The sequence below is a fragment of the Perna viridis genome, chromosome 9 (assembly GCF_037379345.1).
Source record: "Perna viridis isolate PV_CMFRI_1.1 ecotype Kerala chromosome 9, ASM3737934v1, whole genome shotgun sequence".
Lineage (NCBI taxonomy): Eukaryota > Metazoa > Mollusca > Bivalvia > Mytilida > Mytilidae > Perna > Perna viridis.
This window is the reverse complement of record NC_142453.1, coordinates 23,203,314-23,223,800: the sequence shown is the minus strand read 5'-3', so window position 1 is coordinate 23,223,800 and position 20,487 is coordinate 23,203,314. Positions and strand designations below refer to the sequence as shown.

The window sequence follows — 20,487 nt, the reverse complement described above, 5'->3', positions numbered from 1 at the left end:
GCGTCCTATGATGGCACCATTTGATGTGTATTTGTATGCAGGTTTATGTTCTAATTCTCTCAAGCCGTATTTGTGGTTAAGAGACTGTCCATGTAAAAATCAGGCAGATCGCATGATATGCCGGTTGGCACAGGATATATTTTATCGCACTGAATTATTTTTGCTCTAATATAATATTTTTATACAATATGGATGTCAAATATTAAAAAGATTGTTTTAAAGCGAAAATCGATGACTTTGAACGGTTTTAAATTTCCCTAACTAAGCCACCAAATTTTACACAAAATTAGTGAGTTATCTCCCTTTTTCATACTTTGTAAGAAATAATTCCAAATCATCTTCCAAATATACAGAGGAAGATGTTTACAAAATGTTGGAATTTTTAATCGACAACATATTTGTCCAGTATGGTGGACGTGTTTTTCAACAAAGAGTAATCAAGGGGACCAATGTTATAACGGTAATCAAAAGAATGTAATCCAGGGACAAAGACCAGACATGGAAAACAGACATTCACAACAAAGAACATAAAGTAACCAAAATCATACATACAAAGTAACAGAAGTAAATGAACAACTCGGACTCCACTAAAAACTGAGAGTGTGGACCAGGTGCACCGGTAGGGTAAGTGTCCTCTGCTTTTCTAGAAACACCCACCGAGTTGCTCATAAAAAGTCAAGTCCGGGGTAGACAAACGAGGAAAGGAAAACTATGACCCGTTGAATACATCAGTTTTCATGGTGCAGATGGATACACCATAACGATCCACGAGTTCATGATGACGACCATAAAACTTCTGTAGTGATGACTTCAATCTTGTAGCAACATAACCCTGTTCCAAAAGCCTATTTCTTAGAGTTCTAGCGCGATACAAAAAGTCTGCGCAGTTTCGGCAAGCTTTGGCATAACGTATGAGTTGTGACATGAACACTCCATACGCAGGAGCCGAAGGGATGTTGCCACAGATGAAAGGAAAGTTAACAATTCTGAATGACAAGTCATCACGTTTGTCGTAAAGTTTGGTCAATAGTTTTTCTTTACCATCGATTTCTAAGTGTAGGTCAAGATGTGAGGCTGACTTCACAGTGACTGTAGTATCCTTAACCTCAAGTTCTTTTACGATAGCACAGATTTATGGTTTTCCACAATCTCTTCTTTGGAGAGAGTGGTAGCAGTGTAGGTCCTATCACTGCTATTATTTTCTACGTCTACCTCTGATAATAAACATTGGATATATAACGTTTTGCAGACAAAAACAATGTTGTTTTGGGCTTTGTCTGCTGGTACGACAACATACTTGTCATGTATAGTAGACAATGTTTTTGCTACATCGGGGTCTTTGAAAACTGATGTAGCCTTAGAACTTATTGACCTACTTAAAACTTTCATTCGTTTCAAAATTAAAGACCTCACGACCTTTAACCACTCTGACAGAGAATCAATGTCTTCTTGTTCTCGTTTTATCCATTTTCTTGTGTAGTCCTCGAAGGCATCCATAAGAACTTTAAAGTTATAATTCCAATTTATGGAGCGTGGTTCACGGTACTTGGGACCTTTCGAAAGGATATTACGCAGAGATTCGTTTTCGATAATGGTTAAATCTCCCGTAACAACGTGACCAGAAGGATCATTTTTGAATGTAGAGGTTTTGCAAGAACAGTCAGGTGGTTTAGCCTTGAAGTCCTCAATCTCGAGGTTCTGCAATAGCCTTTTATAATTGAAAATTTTGGATGCGATGGGTGAAGTATAGGAATATGAAATAATTGGTATGGATTTGTCTTTGAAATATGGGGGAGTTTTGTTGGTAACGTTTTTGTGATGGAGGATGTTAGCCAAATTAATTGCATCTATACCTTTGTTGACAAACGGTAGTGGAAGAAATGATCGTTTTTCTTCATCTTGACTTTTCACACAAACTGGTTTAAAGAGTCTGTGGAAACCAATATCCAAAATGATGGCAACAAGTCTGTAAAATGATGACGTGGGGTCAGAAACAGGAGTGTCAAGACTTGTTTTGTAAAGGGAGTGTAGTAGAGTGAGAGGTATAGAATAAAGTTTGGTTCTAATGTGATGAAGTCCAAGAGGTTTTTTTATGAAAGGAAGAAGACCATCTATGGAGACATCATGTAACTTAGGTGACGTATAGTGGCGATGGTCATGACTCCTTTTCCGTCTTGGATTTTTGTCAAATAAATTCATCACATTTATGTTATTGTTATATTGGCTTGAAAGGTTTCCTATACTTTTGATGTTGTCATTGCATCCGTAAGGTATTGCAGTACCTAGTCTGCGTATCCAGTACTCCTCTCTTTCCTTACGATAGTTTTTACTTAGAACGGGACTGTTCGTAGGATGGTAAATTTTTTCTAAAATACGAAATTTCATGGAGAGGATTGAATGATCTTGTTGATTAAAGTGTTGATAAATTGTCGGGAATTTGGTGGTGTTAATTCCCGAACGATGACCGCACATTCTTTTATTTAATCGTTCTTGCGTTTCTCCGACATATATTAAACCACATAAGTTGCATTCTAATCCATATATTAAGTTTGCTGATTTGCAACTTAAGTCATCGTGACTTCTTGTATGGAAGGTTTTGTCTGTAAGGGAACTGGAGAAGTAAGGGTCGGTTATGAGAATGTTGCATGTTTTGCAATTTTTATTACCACATTTTGATATGGTACATTGTGGTTCGTCATCGTTGTAGTCAAATATATCGTTTAAAGTGATGGAACCTGGTTTGATAGTTTAAAATAGTCAGAATTTTTGTACTGGAATAGATGGTCTGCAGACTGAACGTGCGGTTTGTTCGGCATTCCAATGGGAACAAATTGTGCTCCTTTACTTGCTGACCTATTTCTTCACTCTTATGAGACTTGACTTTATAGCTGATCTGATCAGAAAGAAAGCATATCGTCTGGCTAGATCCTTCAATCTCAGTTTCCGCTATATAGATGACGTATTATCTTTAAACAATCCTAATTTTGGGGATTTGATACATCGCATCTACCCCCAAAGAATTTGAGATAAAGGATACTACAGACACTGTGAAGTCAGTCTCATATCTTGACCTTCACTTAGAAATCGATGGTAAAGGAAAACTATTGACCAAACTTTACGACAAACGTGATGACTTTTCATTCAGAATTGTCAACTTTCCTTTCATCTGTGACAACATCCCTTCAGCACTTGCGTATGGGGTGTTCATGTCACAACTCATACGTTATGCCAAAGCTTGCCCAAACTATGCAGACTTTTTGTATCGCGCTAGAACTCTAACAAATAGGCTTTTGGAACAGGGTTATGTTGCTACAAGATTGAAGTCATCACTACAGAAGTTTTATGGTCGTCATCATGAACTCGTGGATCGTTATGGTAAATTCATCTGCACCATGAAAACTGATTTATTCAACGAGTCGTAGTTTTCCTTTCCTCGTTTGTCTACCCCGGACTTGGCTTTTTATGAGCAACTCGGCGGGTGTTTCTAGAAAAGCAGAGGACACTTACCCTACCGGTGCACCTGGTCCATGCTCCCAGTTTTTAGTGGAGTTGCTCATTTGCTTTTGTTACTTTGTACGTATGATTTTAGTTATTTTATGTTCTTTGTTGTGTATGTCTGTTTTCCATGTCTGGTCTTTGTCCCTGGATTACATTCTTTTGATTATCGCTATAACCTTGGTTCCCTTGATTACTCTTTCAATGAATTTCAACGCTTACGATGTGATTTTTTTTTATCTTTAACCGTTGCAGTCAATTAAAAACCAACATTCAACTTTCCGAAGGGATGCACATGTGATATGAAATAGATGATTTTTTTTTAAACAAAACCCACTGCCTGACTTTTATTTGATCGGTACGGAAATTAAACATGCTTTAAACGAACTTGTACTAGCTATTTTAAAAGCTACAAAACTTCCGGATGTCAAGATCGTCTTCAAAATTTTTGTTTACGATGGTTTGTAAATTAAATAGGTGAAAGCGCTTATAAATTGCATTGGAATAAACCGTAGTCTGAGTAAATCATCCAACGTCTAACTAAAATTTTGGATGCGATGGGTGAAGTATAGGAATATGAAATAATTGGTATGGATTTGTCTTTGAAATATGGGGGAATTTTGTTGGTAACGTTTTTGTGATGGAGGATGTTAGCCAAATTAATTGCATCTATACCTTTGTTGACAAACGGTAGTGGAAGAAATGATCGTTTTTCTTCATCTTGACTTTTCACACAAACTGGTTTAAAGAGTCTGTGGAAACCAATATCCAAAATGATGGCAACAAGTCTGTATAATGTCATGATGACGTGAGGTCAGAAACAGGAGTGTCAAGACTTGTTTTGTAAAGGGAGTGTAGTAGAGTGAGAGGTATAGAATAAAATTTGGTTCTAATGTGATGAAGTCCAAGAGGTTTTTTTATGAAAGGAAGAAGACCATCTATGGAAACATCATGTAACTTATGTGATGTATAGTGGCGATGGCCATGGCTCCTTTCCCGTCTTGGATTTTTGTCAAATAAATTCATCACACTTATGTTATTGTTATATTGGCTTGAAAGGTTTCCTATACTTTTGATGTTGTCATTGCATCCGTAAGGTATTGCAGTACCTAGTCTGCATATCCAGTACTCCTCTCTTTCCTTACGATAGTTTTTACTTAGATCGTCTTCAAAATTTTTGTTTACGATGGTTTGTAAATTAAATAGGTGAAAGCGCTTATAAATTGCATTGGAATAAACCACAGTCTGAGTAAATCATCCAACGTCTAACTAAACAAGTACTATCTTTAAAAAGGTAGCCGACGCATCTTCTCGATAATCCCTTTTAGGATTCGGCGCTGGTGATATTTTTTTTGTTCTGACCACAAGGTATTACTTATCGATTTGTTCATTCAAAGTCCGATTTAAGATTTTGTTGGATGAACTGTGCTATGTTTCGCATTTCAATTATTTAATTTGATCAACAAGTTACCTATTTCTAATTATTCATTATATGAAAGGTTATTCATAATCTGGACACCAATGCCCCTAATGAAGCCTTGAACTTCACGATTGGTATCATTTTTGTCCAATGAAATGCAAAGTTGTAAGTTCCATTAGTTACGTTGTGATGGTAAAGCATCGTAGGTGTCATGTGATGTCTAAGCAAACTCATTATCGACTGCATCGAAAAAATAACAAAGTGTATACAAAATCTGTGAAATGTATACAAAAAAAGTGATCTTTTTTACCTAATATAGTTTCAGGATTCGGCACTGGACATATTTTTTTTTGTTTTGACCACCAATAGCGCCCTGGATCCTTGACATGCTGAAGATGGCACTATTTGTCTATTTGTGACAGTTTGAGGCAACGTTGAGTTGTAAAATTTTCTGGAACACTGCATACATGTACATGTACATTGTTTTTGTATAGGGCATTTGAAGGGATTCAGTTGTGGTCAAAACAAAAAACATCTGCTGCATGGCTGTGCCGAATCCCAAAAGGGATTAATGATATAAATGTTTGTGAACTTGCATATGCCCCTTAAATTTGTAAAGTTAGTATGAAGTCTTGATTTTATTCACACCCCCCCCCCCACACACACACACACACAAATTTCTTGACTTGTTCCACTCAATTTATCCCATAATATGCCTTCTCTAACCTGATACCCTAGATCCACCCCTGCATTACATTGTATATCCATATTTTGCGATAATTTTCATTACAATATTCTAATCATACTAATGTGTTCTTTTCAGGATTAAAAGTTGTAATTATTAGTCCATGGAGAAAGCTTTAACAATTCAAATACCTCGCTATGGAGACAATATTTTACAATGTCTTCATAGATTACAACAGTGTGGATATTGTTGTGACACAACTCTCAAAGCAAGAGATGGAGACTTACAGATTCATGGTCTTATCTTAACAGCCAATAGTCAGTGCCATGCTCAGGTTCAAGCAAAAGAGGATTTAAGGTGTGACAAAATAGCAGTCACTGACATTGACTGTAGAAAGTATCATTTACAGGTGGTTGAGTCTGTTGTTATACTTTTGTACACCGGTGAGGTTGTTATTGAAGAGCAGTATATAACAGAGTTGTACAGGTTATGCCAAGATTTACAATTACACTCTGCCTATAGCACACTTAAAGAACACTATTCAAGTGTTTTCACTTTAATTGAGAGTGACGATGAAGCCATCTCTGAAAATTCTGGTCAGCCTTGCATTCCTTTTGAAAGTAGAATTGAAGGAACATGTTTGGAACCAGACAAAGACCCTTGTATTAATAATGAGCCACGTACAGAGTTCTTTTGTGATGGGCAACACCATGTTAATACAGTAAATGAGAGAAAACATATGTTCATAAAGATAAATGATAATAAACCTTTGGATGAAAATGTTGAATTAGAAATTCCTATCGGGTCTGTTGAGAAAGATGATTCTGATAACAACAGTCTACCTGAAACTGAAATCAATGATAATCAGGTGATAGGCGAATCAAACACACCTAACAGGTGTAAAAATCAAGTGAAAAACGAGGACACTGAATGGAATGAAACAAAGCACAGAAACAAAATAAAATCTGCTAGAAATAGAAAATCAAGAAGAACCTTTCCACCAAATAAATGTACTTCCAAAAAGCACTCTGATAATACAGCAAATTCTAATGAGAGTTTGACAGGCAGATATAAACAATCAAAGCATTGCAAGAAAGGTAATTCTGTAAGTGACAAAAAACCAACTGAAGAAAACTCATTGAATTCAAGCATTTCTGACGAAGTCCAGACAATTGAAATAAGCGAAAGAAAATATACAACTAAATCACGAAACAAACGAAAGAAAAAAATTGAAACAGACAGTCCATGCAAAAGAGTAAAAAGAAATAGAACAGTGAAAACAAATACTGCAAATGAAGGACATGATAAAGAAGGATCAGCATCAGATACAGAAACTACTCCAAAAGAAAAGAAAAAGTACTCTTATAAATGTGTACAGTGTGACATTATTTTCCGAACATATAGTGAAAGATCTGTACACATGAGAGAAATACACAAACCATTTTCCTGTGATATGTGTGGATGGGTCGGAGTTCACCCGTATCAGTATGCATCACACATGTATGGTCAGCATAAAGTGGTGATTAATCCTGAGAGGTATCCTTTGGTGGAGTGTCCAGAAGAGGTATGCTCAAAGTGTGTTATTGAAATATATTTAAATTTAGAGTCAATCACAGTGTACTTATGAGGCAAATAGTAGATTAAAAGGCAATATTTTCATCAGTTTTATGGCAATAGTTTTGCTAATATTTTGTGTACTGTGTATCTTAAAGACACCCCTATGAATTGAATAGTTCTAGATCCCAACTTACACATACATGATTAGTTGAAAAAACACAAAAACTTGCTGTTCTAAGAGGTACTCAAATATAAGCATTAGTCACACTGGGCATAGAAAACTATGTGGCTAATGTTCAATGTATTTGAATGGACTTTGTTCTGAATTTGATAATTAGCCATATCTGAGCAAAGTTAGCCATTAGCTTATTTGGCTAGCCTTAATCTGTTAACACAGGGATCAGAATAAGATATAGTAGCCTGCCTGTCAGCCCGAGACTGGCTATATTTTGGCAGGGCTGGCTAATTTTATCAAAAATATATATAGCCATATTGTAAATGGAAAATTGTATTCATGTCTGACGAGAATTTGAGTGAATTTCCTACCTAGTAGGGATGTATAATTTTGATTTAACAGAAAATTCTATTTTACTTTTTTATACATATGTATTACTGTAAGTGTTCTTCTCATTTTTTTAAGGGTTGCACTTACAAGTCATTAAGCTGCAGTATGAATGATCACAGAAGAAGCCATAAGTTTAAAGTTGACAAGTTAGTCTGCCACGTTTGTGGGATGGAGTTTTCATCAAGTACTGGGCTATTGGTTCACTCCTCATACCATAAAGAAGCTGACATGAAATATAAGTGTAGACAGTGTGGCAAGGTGTTTGGTTGGAGACATGAACTTAATGTAAGTAGATGGATAACAGATACATGTACATGTACATTTATTTTCATGTACATGTAAAATGCCCGTCTTCATAGATAACATTTTCGGGGCTATAAGAATCACTGTATCTATATGTTTGTCTGTCTGTTCATGCACCAGGAAGCCAATTATTTTAAGCAGTGTGAGAAACCACTGCTCGCCAGCTCGCTAAATACGAGTAGATGTGTAATTTGGAGAGTTCTCATTAGCTGACACTCGTCCATTTGGCGACAGTCATTGATTGGCAAGTTCAAAGAAAAGTTAACCAGCCAATAGGTTATTTAGTTAAACATCCCTTAACATCATACATTAAAAATATGTTCCCTACAATTAAGAAGTTTAGCTTGACTATGTCAAGTGAATTTTGCACAATTTTATTGACATGTAAAGCATTGTTTATGATCTGCCATTTTGATTTCCGGTAACCAGGACGTGCCAAAACCTACACGACGGTCCCTATCTTGTATTAGTAGTCTTGGTAATGTATGAAATGTTACCTTGCAAATTAGTTGTTTATAGTCAAAATAAAATTGAACAAAAAGCAAATGATAAACAGTTTCTTGTTTCATGATAATGAATCTGTTGAAATATAATTTTATTTTTAAAATATGAGTTCGGAAATGGAGTACTTTAAGTACTTGAAAAACTTTAACGAGAGGGAATATTCAAAAATGGAAAAGTTTTTGATAAATTTAGAAACAAATGAGGAGAAAGTTGAAGAAAGAAAAAGAAAGTTATAAGATAGTAAAATCCAAGAAAAAACAGATGATAATACAGATAAAAAACCAAAAAAATTTGGCTAGTTGAATTTCTATTTGGCTAGCAAGATCAATATTCCACTAGCCAGTTTGTCAAGTTGGGAAAAAAATGGTTTTCCACACTGATTAAGCATAGTTATGTCTAAAAAGGATCATTCATTATCCATATGAAAATGAATTTTCAGTTACTATGATTTCTTAGCACTAAGCCATCAGTAATTAATTTTAGTTAGAATGCACTATGGGCACTGTGCTATAATTTTGGAGGAAGGTTATAAGAGCTGTGCTATTTACAAATGTAAAAATTATGGGGGGAACACTGTACAATGTATACCCTCATAGTCCCAGACCAATCATTTGTATATATATGTATTTGCAAAGTGCTGGTTAGAGTTTGTGTTTATCCATAAATTCATGGAAAAACTATTGTAAACTACTCGCAATCCTTCGTTCATCCTGAAAAAGTCATTAAAAATAGCAGACCAAACAGTTCTTGTGAATGCTTCACAAGTTCTTTCAATTTGTTAATTATGCCTTATGAATGGTTAAGAGTGGTTTGCGATCTCTCTACCAACAAAATTTTCAATAAAGATTCATGGACATTCATGTAAAAAATTTTGACATGTCAAAAAAAAATTCGTTTTCTTTTGCAAATCCATATGAGCTCCTGCAACAATTCAGTTGTCTACAAGTTGTTAAAGAATGCTGACGAATTAATTATGATTGCTTGGGAAATAAGAATTGATGTTTCATAAGATTTTGGAAGAAAGATCTGTGTTTGTTAAGGGTGTATTTAATTAATACATTTGTATAATCAAATTTTCACTGACACTTTCCTGACAATTTTAAAATATGTAGTATCATTAAACTTGGCAGCTTGCAATTTTTCTGGCAACAGAATTTTGGAAGCCAGAGCAGCTCATGTTAGAGCCAACTGAAGGTTTACCAATCTAAATGTGCTTGTGTGTGTGTTTTTTTGTGTGTGAAAAAGACAAGTATGAAAAACTAATTTTCTGATTTTGCACAATTATTAGGTGGGGCTGTACTTAACTGTGCAGTGGTACTACATGTAGTTAAAACTGTATATAGTTGTTAGGTAAATGTACTTGTATAATTTTTATAGGGACAAGACAGAAGATAAGGCCAAATAAAATAATATGTCTGTTTCCTGCTACCCTGCTTATCCTAGTTTTTTTGTACCTACCCAAAACATTTTATGGCCATTTTGACTCAAACACTGTTAAGGTTTAGTTTGCTTCCCTATTTACTCAGTGTAAAATATTTTGGAAAAATAAAATATTTTCCTTACCTTCCTACCTACTCTTTCTTTTCTGGCTGGTAGCAGAAAACAAGACTTGATTGTAGCTTTTACGTGTATCTTCAGTTATTTTTGATGAATGTTTTTTTTTATTTCAGAAACACATGACAGCTGAACACAACAACTACAAGCTGTGTCACATTTGTCCATTTAAAGCAAAGAGTAAAACCTCTTTAATTATTCACCTGCATAATGTCCATGGTGAACCAATACCAGCAAAAATGAAAACGTAAGTAAAGTGAAACTTGTCTTGTCTTACACTTCACAATGTCTATGGTGAACCAATACCCACAAAAATGAAGAAGTAAGTAAAGTGAGACTTGTCTTGTCTTACACTTCACAATGTCCATGGTGAACCAATACTGGCAAAAATGAAAAAGTAAGTAAAGTGAGACTTGTCTTGTCTTACACTTCACAATGTCCATGGTGAACCAATACCCACAAAAATGAAAAAGTAAGTAAAGTGAGACTTGTCTTGTCTTACACTTCACAATGTCTATGGTGAACCAATACCCACAAAAATGAAGAAGTATGTAAAGTGAGACTTGTCTTGTCTTACACTTCACAATGTCCATGGTGAACCAATACCCACAAAATTGGAAAAGTAAGTACAAAGTCACGTCATAAGCTTATGTACAAGTATGTTACTTTATATCTTTCCCAATTATACAACTTATGAATTTCTATTATCGAAAAATCTGCCTGTTGATCATGAAATACACATTCAAATTTAACAATGGACCAATGCAGAACTTATCTTCTATCCATGTAAACATTGATGTACATAATATAGTTGCAATGTATCGGTACTTGTAATATGTATTGACCGACCAGGAGTGCCATGAACAATAGTAAGTTAAGGGGGTAGACCTAGGGTAAAGGATATAACTTTTGAAATCAGTGATATGTTTGTGTCATATTCAATTTCACTGAAGCCTCTCAAGCTTTCATTTGAAACAGAATGAAATCAATCCAAGTTACTATGATTTTTACATGAGATGTCAAATGCGGAATACCAATGTTCCAATTATTTGTAAGAGTTGTGTCCCTTACCGTAGATCTACAGATGTACCTCCTCAAGAGTGCCATAATGTTTATGAATCGTTCCATTGACCTACAGGTGAGCAGTATTTATTTGGTTGTTAAAAATATTACTGTCGTATAACAGAATTGTGTCTTCTTGTCTGTATCACCTGTACATAATTGAAAAACAATTTAACATGTATATTTCTTGGTTCAGTGTAAAGATGTGATATCTGACTGGTACAACCTGTTATACAAGTCAGTTGACTCATAATTTTAAGCAAGTTTCCTAGTTTGTAAGGTTTGTCTAATATAGTTTTCACTGTAATAGAATATTTTCTGTTTTTTAGGTATGAATGTGACTGTTGTGATTTCTACTGCTTTTATCCAAGTTACCTGAAAATTCATAAACAAGAAAATCACTCAGGTAAAGGCATTTTTTTTAAGATCTGGCATTCAAATTTGTTTGTATCATTAAGATACACAATAATTCCATGTTAAGACAGTGACAGACCCTGGGGAAGGGTTTAAGGGTTGGGAGACCCCCTCCTTTTTTAATAATATTTCTATAATTTTGTTCAAAATTATTACAAATTAATCAACTGGAAGCCTACACCCCTTTTGTAAATTTCAGAATTGAAACCCGTTTGTATTTTCTGGACCTGCCTCAGACGTGTTTGCTTCTGTATACACAGAAAAAAATGCAAAATATGTTTTTCATTTTTAATTTCATGTACCAACGGGAGAGACATACAAAAATCATAGATACAGAATTGAATTAAAAAAATACTGACTATATGTGTATGTATATCATTTGGTGCAGTATTTTTTCTGTATGGTTTTAAAATTTAAGGCATATTTATTACATACATGTATGATTTTGGAGGAAAAAAATGTTTGATAAAAAAAATAAAAATAGTGGTATAAATTAAAAAAAATATTTATTTTGACCAAATGATGGTATTTCACAAATTAATTCTTTTTCCTTATTGCAGAATTTATTATTTTGTTATTGTTAAAAATTAAATTGCACTAATGTATACCTGCATTTGTTTTTAAATGTAGTATATTTGAAGTCAATTTGTCAATCACATTGTATAATGTTGTAATGAACTCTGAAAATAAAACACATAGCAGTTTTATTAATGCTCAACTGTAGTATCATGAAAATATCATGTATTTAGATTCCTTTTTTGTATATGCATCACAAGTGCTTGTTTAAACCCTATATCATTTACCCTATATTGCATACCCTACATCTCAACTCTAGACCCATACCTTATATTGCAACCCTTCACGGATCACACTTGAAGTATAGTTAAAATATATGATATAATGAATATTACATGTCAAAATCAGTATCACATGTGGTATCAACCATGGACCTATATCACCCCATGTGCTGATTGTCCTTGGGGTGATATAAGAGTCTTGGGTTGGTACTGCATGTAATACTGATTTTGACATGTAATATTCACTATGAAATCTGTTTATAAATCTAAACCATTTTTGGACTAGAGTTTGAACATTTAGACAGGTATTTGGTTTATCCGGATGCAAAATAAATCTATACCGATATGATGGGACATTAAAAGTATGTCTGGTTTGATAGGTTTTTCATTTATTCAGGATTTGGTTTGGACAGGTTTTGTTGTATAAACTTGCAAACTTAAACCTTGAAAACTAAATTTATAAGCTTTTTTTAGATGTAATGAATTATAAGTGCAGTGATTGTCCCAAAGAATTTAAAACCAAGAAGTCGCTGAGGAGCCACAGAGAGCATACTCATAGCAGTAAGTGTAGGAATTATCATAGCCCAACTCACTAAGTGGATGGTATATTAAGATCACCTTGTCTATCGGTCAGTCTGTCTGTTATTCCATCCGTCCAAATTTCATAGAAATTATGTCAATAACAAACGGATGTATTTATTTCACTTTACATAGATAGGGCATACATTGTAAGCATATTTGATTTTCTGTATGATATGTGGGACGTAGCAATTTTTCACTTATAGAATAGTATGAAAAAAATCTGTCACAAACAATTCAGCTGCCACTGGAGGATTTGATTTCAAATTATTTCTCTCAAGTTTCTTTCATCTAATTTCATGTACATTGAAATGTTATCTTTGGCAAAGAAATAGTCAAAATTCTTATTTTCATGAAATGTTTTGTGAGCGATCTATTAAGTAATTGCACCTCGCATCTCAAGTTCCTAGCGAGAACATTGAGAATTTAAAACTTTCCTGTTTTTAGGATATTTGTAATTAGGAGTATTTGAAATCCAAACAATTAATGACAGAGGGAATCTTTTATTTACATTTACATCCTGAGCAGTTTGTTCTTCAATTTAACTAAAAAAATAGCTTGTTTTTCTTTGTTTTTATGACTGATTTCAGTCAAAAGTAAAGTGAAAAAAATTTAAAAGAAAGTTTGAAAAAACTATTTCTCAGATTTAACTTTAATCTTGGAAAATGAAATAACATGTATCAGAAAATTTTCAAATTTGAAAAAGGCATCTATACAACAGAAAGTGTATAGATTTTTTTTTGTTTTATCCATGTCTGCTTTACTTATATTTCAGCTAATTTCTACTTCTGTGATAAATGTGATTATAAAACCAGAACATTGAGTACACTACAGACTCATGAAATGAGTACACACTCAGTAAGTATTTATGAAATACAATACAAAGTTTGTTACACTACACTCTTGGAAGGAGTACATACTCAACAGGTAAATAAATAATACATTACAGTGTCCCCCCAGGCTCTTTAAGCACTGTGCTATACAGCATATTGGGTTTGAGTGCTGCACTATCTATGTTAGTACTGTGCTATATTGATACCAGCACTGTGCTATAAGATTTGTAAATTTGTGTATAGTGGGGATTAAAAACCAATACGACAGGAGTCCGATGTGCCCCAAGGTCGTTTACGGCATCCTTCAAGGTAATTGGCTCAATCAATAGCACTAAACAGATCACTGCATGTCCGCATTGGTGACTGAAGTCAATAATTATGACATTGCCAACAACGAATCACTCCTACATTGGCCCCAAACTAGTTTAAGGAGGTGTCAATTACAATAGACAATTTCATTTGCACAAACACATTTACTGTAAATGGTTATGGCATGTAAACATCTACTGAGTCAATCAAACTGACTATGGTCAAAGATTACTCAACCCTGACCAAATGCACATGGCTGTTTGGATGCAGTGTCGATTGTCATTTAGGAACTGATTTACCATATGAAAAAAAAAAACATGTCAATTTTTTAAACAATATTTATCCATCAGATTTTTACCAAACTTTTAGAAACAAAGAAGGAAATGTCTTTGTTTGCAATGCCATGTTGTGTATCTTCATTTTATGTCTGGAGAGCACATGCTTTTTGATGGGAAAAATCGATAAGAAATACATATGTAGATAGTAAAATTCCCCAAGTCTAAAAATAGTAACAGACACTTTACACACTCAGACAGAGAACATACCCAGTAGGTAAATTTATGATACATTTCACTCAGTGGTAAAGTTTAGGAACTACAAGCTGGTAGCCCAGAACATATTTTAGTTTGATGTTACCCAAAATTTTGATATCCCAGCTCAAAATCTAGTAGTCATGGGCAACTGCTAATTTTCACCCCTGACACTATATACATACTTAAATATACTTTACACACTTGGAAGGATTAAAGGATTTTTTTCCCATGATTCAATGAACGTAACTTTTAAAAGTCTTCATGTATATACTATTATATCTTGCTTGGTCTCACATTATATATGATGATCCATATGATGACTCTGTGCAGGCGTGTGTGTGTGTGCTTATACACGCATGTTTGAGGTTGTATGTGTTGGTGTTTGTATGCATGAGTAACTGTGATTATGTGTGTACAATCACGTGAGTGTTTGTGTAGAATGTAAGTGTTTTGATATGTATGTGCATATGTGTGTGCTTAACCTGACTGACTTTTTTTTGTGTATGATCATAATGTTTTGAATATATATATTTGTTGTATACTTATACCATGTTTATTGAATGTAAATCTCTGTAAGGAGGAATTAAAGATTATGATGATGACTAGTACTTAAAAAAAATCCAACAATCCTAAGGAGAATACTGATTACACTACATACGTACTTTGATACACTTTACACATCTCAAAGGAGTATATACCTAATATGTAAATTTATGATGCATTACACTTCAAGGACTACACACTCAATAGGTAAATTACGAAACATTACGTTACATACATACTTCGGTACACTTGACATGGAATGATTACACTTCAGAAATTGGTGTGAACCTTCAGGATAATGTGTGTGTATACTATGTGAATCATATTTTTAGCTCACCTGCCCTGAAGTGCCATGTGAGCTGTTGCCATTGCTTTGTGTCCGTCATCATCGTCGTTTTTGTTGTCATTGTTAATTATAACAATTTGTGAAAGCTCTCCTCCTCTAAAACTACTTGACCAATTAGAAACAGACATACGGTATGATTGTTCTGCATAGTACTGATTTAGGGATTTTCAATCTTTTGAAAAACATGGCCACTATTTTACATAGGAGTCAGACAGAAGGTTTTTGCATATATCTCCAAGACTGTTTGGTTTTGCCAAATTCTGACATAGGGTACAGCATTATGAGATCTGTTTGTGGTGAAATTTTTTTGTAAATCTGTTTGGTCATGTTTGCCGTTCTTGGATATCTAATAATCTATGCTATTACTTTTTAAAAAAAATCTTCTCAGAAACTTAAAAAAACATTCTTCTCAGAAACTACAGAATTTAATGAAAATTGACATGATTGTTCCTCAGGTTTGATTGTTTGGAATTTTTACAAAAAATAGAATGTTGTATATGGAGCCAGTTGAGTGATTCAGGCTCTTAGGAGCCTCTAGTTTTGTATATGTTATTAGTATATGGATGGTGTGTATACAAAAACCATATAGTTCTTTTGTTTTTTTATCATATGGATTATGATGGTTCATACCTGTTTGACCTTATGTGTGCACTGCGTGAAATATATGACATTAGGTACAATATCAGAAGTGGATACATAATCTTCAAATTTAATCAACAAAAGCCAACAAAAGAACCATCAAATAAATCAATCCTAAAATCATGCTTTTTGATCATTGGAACTTGTTGATTACTATTGCAAAATCAACTTTCGTAATATTTCTTTTTAGGAGCTACGTCCATTTTCTTGCCATTTATGCAGTTACAGTTGTAAACTAAGAGGAAATTTAAATAGCCACTTGAAAAACATTCACAAAATGGAGCTAGTGTCAACTGCCCAGTTACGTGAAAAAATGATAAAAACTGGAAAAGGATTTAATGAATATTTGGATGCAAGACGTAATTTTACGGATTCAGAAAGACGAGCAGATCTAACGTTGAGGACTAGACCTGTTATTGATGGACCAGATAGCTCTGATGATAGAGCTGTTGACAACTTCAGGGAGCAATACCCAGATTTTATGAGTGCATTGGAACCTTCATATTTACAACTCAGATAGTATATAGAACCATTATTAAAACTGTTTACACTTCACAAGTAGTATTTCTTTTGATGGATTGATGCAAGTTTTTAAGTCCAGCTTAAAACTTTAAACAGTTTTTTTTTCAAGTTTTCCCATAATTTTGACTATTCAAGTTATTGCACGTGGAAAACACATCACAGTTCGTATCATTTGATAGATACTTGTATTTTCTACATCATGAACTAAAGAAAAAAAAATCTTGTAAAAATTTGTTCAAGAAAATTTTAAAATATTGCTCTTACTGGTATAAAACCGATCATAGTATGGATAACAACCTCATTCACAGCATTCCGACACGGCATAATTCATTTTTAGCATTTAGTATTAAGAGTAGTATGTACCCAACTAATTTGCTCAGTTTTTTTCGGTTTCAAGGTTACAGTTGTTATATAATTATATAAAAAGGGAATTTTTAGAATTTTTCTATTTCACCCTTTAAATTAAAGCAATTAAATCAATGTTATATTCAAGGAGATAATGTCATATAATGTTATCAAAATAAAACTATAGATCTTTATCCTATGATGCTGGGGTTAATCAACAGATGGTCGCGAGAAAGTCTGTGCATGCTAATTACCATTTACTGACCGACAATCATCTCAATACCTAACACAATATTGCAGGTGTTTGCTCCATCCCTTTTGAAAATAAGGGGCTAACAGATGGACAACGGGTGCATGTTATTAGAAATGAAAAAATGTTTATTGCTGGTCAAATGTTAATGTTTCAGATGGCAATGCGTTACCTTTAATTTGAAATTCTGATTTAAACCGGCCTTTTTTCAGGGTAGATTTATTTTTAACCATTTTGGTGTTAAAGGTGTTCGAAATTAGGCCATGCCCCCAAAATCATTGGTCATGTGAGCTATTGCCGTCACTTGGCTTCCGTCGTCGTTAACAAAGCTCTTCTCCATTACTTGACCAATTAGGAACAAACATATGGTATGAATGTCCATAGGGTGTTCTGCATAGAACTGATGTGGGGATATTTTAAAATAGGTATAATACTACTATTAAGGGGAACATACCAGAAGGTAGTCGGTAAAAAAAACAAAGTAGTTCCTAGGATGCATTGTGTATTTGTTGTGATTTACCCAGTATGTGCAAACTGGATATCATCTGAAAGCTTATCATGTCGGGTACACACTGAATACAACAGTTTTGAACTTTGATGTAGAGAATGATTTATTAGAGTCCAGATCTTAAGCCCATTGATTTGTAAAATTTCCAAAAGGAAAGTAGTATTTTTAGTACCTGTCTACTTTCACTTCACCGTTCTTTCTTAGAAGCCAATAAAGGTATGCTGAAAATTTTATGAAAGTGACTTTTAAAGAGTCCCCTCTGATAAAACCTGTTAAAGTTAAAAAAAGATTGGGATCTTGAAAATTGCTTAATTCAACATAGAAAGTAATGGGACTTTTAATAGTGGTTTTACACCTTTAATCTGTTGAACAACATGGCCGCCGTTACTAAATATAGAACATAAGTGGTCAGACAGACGTTTTACGCATATATCTCAAAAACTGTTAGGTTTAGCGAAATTCTGATGCAGTGTTAAATGTTCAGCATGAAGAAATTCATCCTCTCTCAAGTCAGGGTTTGAGTTCACCTTCGCTCGGGAGCAAAGGTGGACTCAAAGCCCTGACTTGGGAGGATGGAAGAAATCTGTTGTGAAAATTGCATGTAATCTGTTTACCAATGTTGGAGTTATTGTCGTTTTTCGATATCTTTATGCCATTATATTGTTACTATTTTAAGCAATTTATGTGAATTGAAATTAAATATTCTGATCTTGGCTAGTAAATTGGAAATAAATAATCTGACCTGCGTAAAACCTTTTAAAAATTAGCCCGCTGCGCTTGCATATAATTTTATAAATTAGAAAAGTATACATGTTTAAATACTCCACAAGTTTTATACAACACCCTAATAGTCTCCAGTGGATTCCTCTTAATCGCATACTCAATTTGTCAGAAAAAATATGCATTTAACAGGAATAGGCTTTTATCAGGAATGTTGAATATGGTATGGTATAACGGTCTTATTCTCCTATACATCTTATATATATATATCTTTATTACTCAAACACTAAATACTATGATACAGAGAACAAATTCAATACAGTTTTCATAGATACATAATATGCATAATAAGTCGATTAGTGTACATGTTTTGGAAGGGTGAGTTTCTATACATAAATTTAGAGAACTACCCTGGAGACAACATCTCTGTAATTTGTCGCACAAGTTTACATAAATTGTTGAGAACAGAAGGTGATGTGCTATTTATCAAAGCTTTAAATTTGATTATATTCGGTCTTTTAACAATTTTTTCTGCGAGAAGGATTTTTCTTTCACTATCAAACGATGTGCACTTAAACAAATAATGGAAATCATCCCCAATATCTCCCGAATTACATAAATGACATTTTCTATTTTCTCTACTTATATTTTGCCAACACCCACTTTCAATGGAAAGGTTATTATTCAAGGTTATGAATCTATAAAGAGTAACAATATTTTGTCATCTAAAATTCTTAAATAGTTTTCCATTCCGAAATCTTCTTTATACAATCTATAATTCAGAGATTTGGGTGAGAGTTCCATGACTGTTGAAATTGGTTAAAAGCCTTTGCTTAATTGTGAAAAAATATCCAAGACGCATTACTAGTGTTTGTGTTGTTCGTTCCAAACAAAAGACAAACCACATTCATCCCGTTTCGATTTAACCTTTTTTTTTACCCAGAATATTCCATCGCCATATTTTTTAAAAGCAAGGTGCAGGTGACTTTTCATATTTTCCACTAACTTGTTTAAGCCAAACGTTAAAGAGCCTCAGTTTAATTTTTATTCCCATGGATAACTGCGTAGTTCCCATAAAATCCGGGGTTGACTTCTTGTATTGACCATACGTGCGCTGTTCGTACTTGCTTCAAAACAGCGGCGTGATCGACCATAAAAAATGCGATGAAACGAACCTTTAGTAATCTATTAAATTATTTTTAAAGCATCCGGGTGTAGAAATATATTTAGCTAGATAAATGTCAGAATAAAGCTCCGAAGTATATATATATATTTCACTCAAAATAATAAATTTCAACAAATTTTAAAAGAAAAAGAGAGTTTTCCGAAATACGGCAACTTTTATTGAATCTTACAAAATGTCACACATGCTTTTATTTCGCATTACGTCAATTTTGCAAAATTCATGGCTTATTTTTATTTGCTCACCTGGCCACAAGTCATGTGAGCTATTATCATCACTTGGCGTCCGTCGTCGTCGTCGTTAACAATTCTTCAAACATCATCTCCTCTGAAACTACGAAATGGGTTTTGATGATACTTAATATGATTGTTCCTTATAGTATCCTTCATAAAATGACCGTTTGGATTTTTGATCTGTGAAAAACACAGGCACTGTTACTAAAAATAGAACATAAGGGTCAGACAGCAGTTTTTTGCATATCTCTCCAAAACCGTTAAGTTAAACAAAATTGGGTAAACATGTCCAGCATGATGAGATCTATCTTTTGTCAAATTTTTCAAAAGTCCTCTCCTCCGAATCTACTGTACATACTTTTATAAATGTTGGTATTACTTTTTAGGGTAATATCCTGCTAAAAATGACCGCTGGGATTTTGATTGGTGAAAACATATGGTCTAAATACAGTTTTTTGCTCATAACTCAAAAACCGTTGAATATGGCAAAATTCTGATGGGAATAAAATTGTTCACTATCAGAAAACGGACCTTCCTCGGAATTTTCAAAATGCTTTGTTGCCTGTTGTAGGAGTTATGGCCCCTGAA

The 20,487-nt window shown here is 33.9% G+C and overlaps 1 protein-coding gene across 4 annotated transcripts; it reads left to right on the top strand.

Annotated features, from left to right (window-relative positions):
* The first annotated feature begins 3,901 nt into the window (after positions 1–3,901).
* On the top strand, positions 3,902–16,696 carry LOC148607393 (uncharacterized). 4 transcript variants are annotated; one of them, XM_088545524.1, is made up of 8 exons: positions 3,902–3,955; positions 5,739–7,164; positions 7,798–8,007; positions 10,200–10,330; positions 11,475–11,551; positions 12,831–12,917; positions 13,711–13,793; positions 16,329–16,696. In XM_088545524.1, exons 2-8 carry the CDS (start codon positions 5,764–5,766, stop codon positions 16,656–16,658), a joined length of 2,319 nt encoding a protein of 772 aa, XP_088401650.1. In that variant the 5' UTR covers positions 3,902–3,955; positions 5,739–5,763; the 3' UTR covers positions 16,659–16,696. The 4 variants fall into 4 exon arrangements, with proteins under 4 accessions (XP_088401650.1, XP_088401651.1, XP_088401653.1 ...); XM_088545525.1 differs by having other exon boundaries at positions 3,949–4,083; XM_088545527.1 differs by lacking the exon at positions 3,902–3,955 and adding an exon at positions 4,140–4,364.
* Positions 16,697–20,487: the final 3,791 nt, after the last annotated feature.